General features: G+C 41.0%; 1 protein-coding gene across 1 annotated transcript; it reads right to left on the reverse strand.

Annotated features, from left to right (window-relative positions):
• Positions 1 to 1,780: 1,780 nt before the first annotated feature.
• LOC145050247 (uncharacterized protein At1g15400-like) lies at positions 1,781 to 2,068 on the reverse strand. Its single transcript, XM_078998529.1, has one exon. It carries the CDS (start codon positions 2,066 to 2,068, stop codon positions 1,781 to 1,783), a length of 288 nt encoding a protein of 95 aa, XP_078854655.1.
• Positions 2,069 to 7,807: the final 5,739 nt, after the last annotated feature.

The following is a 7,807-nucleotide window of genomic DNA, read 5'->3' on the forward strand; positions in this document are numbered from 1 at the left end:
ACAAGGCGTCAATCAACCATTAATAGTTCTTACATTATCGACTAATTTACTATCACTCAACTTTCATAGACTGTCTTGGAATTCAAATCAACAGTAGCAAATGAGCATTGTTACAAAGAGGAGTGCCTAGCTTTATAAGCGTTGTAGAATCTATCACTAATCAAAATCACTTGAACTTATCTAGGTCTGACAATGAAGCGGGTTTTAACCCTGATTCGATTCAAACCCTTAAGAATTATATGAGTTTGGAGCATACTTTTTGATTCGTTTACCCGTTAACGACCCATACCCGCTAACCGTTTATTAAAATGGTCGGGTATGGATCATCACTGATCCGCTCCGTTTATAACCTGTCCCGTATAATTTTTGAATTATTGGTTTATAGTTTATATTGCTTAAAGTTTAATTTTAATTCCAATCAAAAGTCCACAAGGAAAATGCCAAAGTCCAAACTGTTTATACATGAGAATCAAGGAGTCGGTTTCTAGACTTTCAGTTTTCTACTAAGAATTATGATGTTATTTCATTTATATTTCATCAAGCTATCATCATATTTCATTCATAAATCAACAAATTCATTCATCAACTGAAAGAAAGTTTGTCATTGCTATTCTCTATCACTATTTGACAGTAAAAAATAAATCAGAAGTTATTACAATAATGATTTTTAATTCCAATGGGAAGTCCTCGACTAGGTAATGTGTTTTCTAAATCAACATTTGTTTTATTTAATAAATATTATTTTATGAATTAAGTAAAATGTGTTTGATAATTCAAAAAGCCTATGAGTTATGGGCGAGTTTGGATATCGTTGATTCGGTGGATAAGGGTATGGATTTGATTATTCAAAACCCTACGGGTTACGGAGCAAGTTTGGATCGGATTTTGAAATATTTTAAAAGGGTTTAGATCAATGTCGATTCACTACAAACCTGCCTCATTGCCAGGTCGGTCTAGTTGCATGGAAAGAGGAGGGCGGCGCTAGCGACAAATAAGGAAGAAAGAGGGTGGCGATGGAGGTTTCATGGCACCAATCACAGGTTTGGAAGAAGCGAGGTGTGAAGAAGAAAGCGGGATTACGGAAAGAGGCGACAGGTGTCAAGTTTTCATTCAACCAAGGAGAGATTCAGACGTTAGCTGAGCTATTCAGATGCACAAATACAATGAACTAAATCGTTTTGAATCTGACCAATTAAGAGCTGATATCCGAATAGAACCATTAAAAAAACACCCTTAACCTTATATAAAAACTTTTCAACCACTAAACTAACTTTATTATACACTAGTTTAATTAGATTTGAATAATCTAAATTATTATTATATCCCTCATGCCATATTATAATGCCAATTGCCAAATACATCTTCATCATCATCTCTCTCTCTCACACACACACACAATTTTGCGGTGTTGTCTCGTTTACTTGGATTATTTTAACTTACATAACAAAAAAAAGTTCAAACTCAAAAAAATTATCATACAGCAATGATTATAATTAGGGATCCAAATACCCTGGGGAACTTTATACGTGAAACACCTCGAAATTGTAGTAGAGAACAATTTCATCAAGATTCAAGAACACAAATATAATTCACTAGAACACAATCTATGATTCAAATTCTGCATACGAATAATTTATTATATAAATATTCTTTCATCAATCTCTAATGACATAAACATACATACAAATTTATATACCCAAACAAGAAAAATGACCCACAAACATTCAAGACCAATAAACTTCGCAAAATCAAGAAAAGTTCCAAGATTTTGAGATAGAAATCACCTCTTTTTTCTGCGGTTTTGGGTAGAAGGTTTGTTTTTTACAGGTTTACCAAAGATGGTGCAGATGGCACCACAACCAGAGAGCCTTGGTGAAGGTGGGTCAATTGTGGGTGCAACATCCATGGTCTTATAGGGTCTTGGCTCTACTCTTTGTGGCTCTTTTTTCTCCTTTTCTTCTTCTTCTTTTGGCTTAAAAAGCTCTCCTGATAACAACTTATCATCCCATACTAGCCCTGATGAACCGGATCTTTTATATGACACATCTGACCTTGCTAATCCAGCCATCTATGATCTATATCTCTCTCTCTGAAATGGGGTTTTGATCTTGAGAGAGAAAGAGATAGAGAGAGAGAAAGAAAGTCAAGGGCAGAAATATGGCTGTCTTTACTTGTTATATGGAAAGGGGGAGGGGAGTAAAAGACAAATGAAGCATAAAGAGAGGGTAATTACGGTCAGAAGATGGCATCGACAAGAGGTGTGAAATTACAATAATATCCTTGTGTTCTTGGGATTTCAGAATTTAATAAGCAAAGTTGAGTCACAACGGCGGTTTTCAAAGTTGCCACTTGCCCGTTGCCACCTAAAGTCAAACGAGAACGGCGAAGGATTAAGTACATTGTCATTTAATAATAAGACAAAATTTCAGAAATGGTCCCTGTGTTTTTTTAAAAAGTTGCAATTTGAGGAATTCTTTCACAAACGCTTCGAATATGTCTATGTAGTTTCTAAAAGTTGCATGGTTGGTCCTTTTTCGATGACAACATGCACCGAATGAATGTCGAATGCATATTTTCTCTAAGAACATGCACCAAGTGGAATGAACAATAAAGACGGAAGTTTTTATTGTTGAGGGACCAATTTTGAAATGCTGTAAGGGAAAATTGTTTCATCGGACGCCTGAAGACTAGAAAGAATTATTTTCTTAGAGTTATGATAATGACAGTGAAAACTACTGTGTTGGGATGGATACTTGAGAAAAACATACATAGTAGAACAAGGAGCTAATTCGAGGGACACTCAAGCGAGCAGTGGCAGACGCAGACTGTTTTAGTAGGGGTGTCCCTCGTACTTCAAGCGGGTGCACCTAATAGAAAAAACAAAAAAAAAAAAAAAAAAAAAATTTACACTGCGTGCCGGAAATTGAGCAGTGACCCGGGACCCCAAAGGCCCTACATAGGTCCGCCACTCCAAGTGAGGGTAACATAGTCAACTAAATACATGTAGATGAGAGTATGGATGCTTATAATTAATGAGACAAGTAAAATGTATGGTAGTTTGAAACTTTGAATGGGCATGGAGGGTAGGATGTTGAGTAGGTGTGAGGATATATATATATATATATATATATATATATATATATATATATATATATATATATATATATATATATATATATATATATATATATATATATATATAAGAGAGCCTTAATAATATTATGAGGGCATGTGTAAATGGAGTAAAATAGTGCAAAAAATATTATTGATAGGGCGATTTCCATTTTGGTGGGAGGTATGGGACATGAAAACTGAATTTGAATGTCATTTTTGTCAAATAGATTTTGAAAGAGTTTATATCGAATTCCCGTTATTCCCCCATGATCACATTAAAAGGTTTTAATATAAAAAATTGAATTGCTTGTGAACGATGATTAAGGAAACAAGACACGCTATTTATTGTCACCAGCACTAGAAGCCGGCGATATCCACAAATTAGATTGCATAATATTGAATGATGCATTAACACTTCAAGTATAAATAGAAGAGAGAACCTAACAAATTTTCCTAATTTAGAGCATGAAAAATATATATAGGAGAGTTCGGCAAAAATAGCGGGTAACAAGTAGCTTCTAACTAGTAGCGTTTTGTTAAACGCTACGTGAAATAACTGTAGCACCTGGTTCTTGGTACATATTATTTTATTAATTCTTTAAAATATTTCGCATTTTGGCCTTGGACTCAGCAAGTTGAAGGACCAACTCGCCGAGTAGAAGCGGGTTGAGACACGGGGTTTAAGCAGTGGACTCGACGAGTCGGGTCCCGGACTCAGCGAGTAGGCCCTGTCTGGACAAAAACCCTAACTCGAGGGTTTGCACCCTATTGAAACACCTTAACTCGGCCTCCTTCGTCCAATTTGCTCCCAGAAGACCCCCATAGCAAACTCTAGCCATTATTGAAGCAATCTAAGGCATTTGGAGTGATTTTGGTGCTTTTGTGACCCAAGGAAGGAAGGAAAAGCTTGAAGGATCAAGAGGAGGCTAGACGGATCCGACTTTGAGCATCATTTGCAGTCTATAGAAGGTATAAAGTCTATACCTTGTTTGTTCTTTTGATAGATCCCATTTTGTGGAGTTCTAGGGCTTTTCTAAGCCATTTTGGTCACCAAACATGATTGCAAGCATGGTTAGGGGTTGATGTTTCGGATCTAGATCCTCAGAGGGGTTACAAGGCAGGAAGGAGTGGCTTTTGCACTCAAGGAAGGCCCCATGCATTGTAAGAGCTTGTTTTAGGACCTTTTGAGCTCAAAGTCCCATGCAAGCACGTAAAGGTTGTAACTTTACATGCTAGATCGATTGTAGAAGCATAGATCTATCTTTTGATCAAGGGTTGTACATCAGAAATCGAAGATTTAGTGAGAGGATGTGACCAACTCGACGAGTCCATTCTTGGACTCGGCGAGTCCAAGGTTTCTGTCCCATATCAGTTGAGGGTTAAAAGGACCCAGTTGAGTGTGGAAAGGTTTTAGGGAGTCCCGGGGAGTGACCCAATGTTCTGGACTAAGCCATTGTTCTGGAAGTTCATGGGACTCGGCGAGTGCATGAACGGACTCAGCGAGTCCAAGGCAATCTTCTAAGGATGAAGATGAACTCGACGAGTTGTTCATACAACTCGGCGAGTCAAGGACAAGACTTGTGTATCAGTTGAAGTTGAACTCGACGATTTGTTCATACAACTCGGCGAGTCAGATGAAGATTCAGTCGATGTTCAATTAGAAGGAAAACTCGTCGAGTTATCGCCTAACTCGAAGAGTAGAGATGGGTATAAGGACAAATGGAAGGATAGGGACTCGGCGAGTTGGCAAGCCAACTCGGCGAGTCAGGTCAACTGGAAGTTGACTTTAACTTTGACTTGGTCAGGGGTAAAATGGTTATTTTACCCTAAGAACAGTTAGCAGTGTATGACTAAGGGTTTTGTGGGAATTATAGCTGGAGGATTTCCGGAGCAGCAGCGGCAGCAGTTAGAGGATTCTCGTACAGATCAGCAGCTACTACGAGGTGAGTTACCTTCCAGTAGCGGTGGGTCTACGGCCACAATTCCGGCCCACCAGTAGGAGTTGTATGTTAGATGATTGTCTTTGTGATATCATCTAGGATTGCTACTACCTGATATGTTATATGTTGGCATGATATGTTATATGTGATAGTAGTAGAGTTCGGTTGTTAGGACCGAAGGGTAGGTCAGGCACCCCAGATATGTCCGACAGTATGTGATTATATGTTTATATGCTGGCATGATATGTTATATGTGATAGCGGTAGTAGGAGGAGAATAGTCCCCAAGTTCGGTTGCTAGGACCGAAGGGTAGTTCGGACACCCCAGATATGTCCGATAGTATGTTTATGTTATGGTATATGTGATAGCAGCAGTAGGGGTGGATTAGTCCCTGAGGGTCGGTTGTTAGGACCGACGGGTAGGTCAGCACCCCAGAATGGCTCGACATGGGTAGGTCAGCACCCCAAAATGGCTTGACACGGGTAGGTCGGCACCCCAGAATGGTCGTACGGGTAGGTCGGCACCCCATAATGGTCGTACCGGGTAGGTCGGGCACCCCAGAATTGTCCGACAGTATGTATGTTATATGATTGTATGGTATGTGGTACGATGGGGGAACTCACTAAGCTTCGTGCTTATAGTTTACATTTTTGGTTTCAGGTACCTCTTCAGCGAAGGGGAAGGAGCTGGCACAGTAGCGGCACATCATACACACACTCTTTGTTTTCCGCACTATGAGATATTTTGGGATTTGTACTCTGACATTATTATGTTTTTACGATTCGGTTTTCAGATATGAGACATGTTTTTATTAAATGATATGATCGGTTGATATTTTGTTACAAATGTTTTGCAAATCACTTAATCAAAAATGAAATTTTTGGTCTGAAAATTGGGTCGTTACAAGTTGGTATCAGAGCCCTAGTTTGAGGGATTCGGACACACCTTCGGGGGTGTCTGGACTCAAACCAAGGGATTAAAAGATTTTTTTACAAGGAAAATGACTTTCTAAAAGCTAAGATAAAAGAGTTTTGAGAAGGAACAAGTGTGTGATGTGCGCAACCGGCCGAACTCAAGTAAGTATTCCCCATAGTACTCATACCAGTTATCTTATGTTTATCAGTTTCAGTAGAACAACATGCTAGAATAGGACTAAGGATCTAGGAATGATGCCTTATGTGTCTGCTTTATGTGCTTCAGCTTATGTGAATTGCATGCTAGTATTGAGTAGACAGTAGTAGGATAGTCGGTTTAGGTTATGCCTGGTAGTATGAGCTTAGCATTATATGCTAGTTCAGCTTCTCATTATGAGGACAGATTTGCTTGAGTAGTTTTCCTGTGTCCGAATGTCGCTTGCTTTGTGATTTGTGGGACTCTGATTGATGGGAGTTATCCATTAGGTGAATACGTTACGTCACATGTGATCAGGGTTGAATAATCTCAGAGTGCTAGATTTAGCCCTATTGTGCAGCTCTCGTCTGGGTCTAACCGTTGTAGGGACGAGTATGTTACTCGAAGGATTATCTGAGCCTCATCACATGTGATGGTATTCAGGTAATGGCTAATTGGAATTACAAGGAGGCCTTTAGCAGCTGAGGACCGGTTTAGGTGGAGTTAGATATTTTCCCTAGGGTAAGCCTAGGATGGGAATAACAGAGAATCAACAGTGGTGAAAGGAACTTGGTGGAGTCAAGGCAGTCGAGGAAGGTACGGATAGATGTGGAAGGTAGTATGGGCCCGTACTATTGAAAGCAGAGGATCCGTACCTAAATTGAGGAAGGCTGAGACAAGACCAGGGAAATTGTAGTAGACGTGATCCCTCGAGATGTATCAGTATCACTAGTGGTTGGTATTATGTTTTGCAGAATGGTGGTACTACAACAGAAGCCAGTGGTTGGCAGCTCAGGAGAGGGATCGGGTTCGGGTTCAGGCTCCGAACCAATGGATGATAGGCTACACGAGTTCATCGCGTCAGAGATCACCAGAGTAATCCTTGAGTCGACCCCCATCATCTTTGGGTCGATCAAGGAAGGGATAGTTGAGCTGATGGAGGATCGCCTCAGGATGTTCAGGAGTGATATGGCGTCTAGCCAGTCAGGATCCTGCACATTGTCCTTTAAGGACTTCAGGGGCAGTGGTGCACAAGATTTCCACGGGGCGAAGGACCCCATTGCTGCCAGACGATGGATTGTGGACATTGAGTCCGCGCAGCTGACCAGCTTCCGCCCTAAGGGGTCGAAGGTACGATTTGCAGCAGGGTGTTTGAGGGACTGGGATAGGGATTGGTGGGAGTCGGTTGGTGACTCTCTGGGAGCCTCGGCTGTTGAGGCTATGACATGGTCAGATTTTGTGACCCGGTTCCGAGCAGAGTTTGCGCCAGCTGTAGAGCTTCAGTATCTGGCCAGGGAGTTTTTGGACATGAGACAGACTACGGAGACTGTGGTGGAGATCACTGCTAAGTTCCAGGAGAGGGCATTGCTGGTGCCCCAGTATGCGGGAGATGAGGATATGAGGAGGACTCTCTACCACGACATGCTACGGGCCGACATTCAGGAGCATGTTAGTTTTTCAGCGTGCCCTACCCTGGATTCTATGATTGCCAGGGCAAGGGAGAGGGAGATCGATCTGGAGCATGTCAGGAAAAGAAAGACAGAGGAGGGTCAGACGACTGGGGCTTCGGGGAAGAAGCCCAAGGGATCAGATGGTAGGCCGAAAGGCCAGTCAGGACCGGGTCGCTGCAGGAAATGCGGCAT

The sequence above is a fragment of the Lactuca serriola genome, chromosome 5 (genome assembly GCF_051521515.1).
Source record: "Lactuca serriola cultivar US96UC23 chromosome 5, Lser_US96UC23_V15, whole genome shotgun sequence".
Classification (NCBI taxonomy): Eukaryota; Viridiplantae; Streptophyta; class Magnoliopsida; order Asterales; family Asteraceae; genus Lactuca; species Lactuca serriola.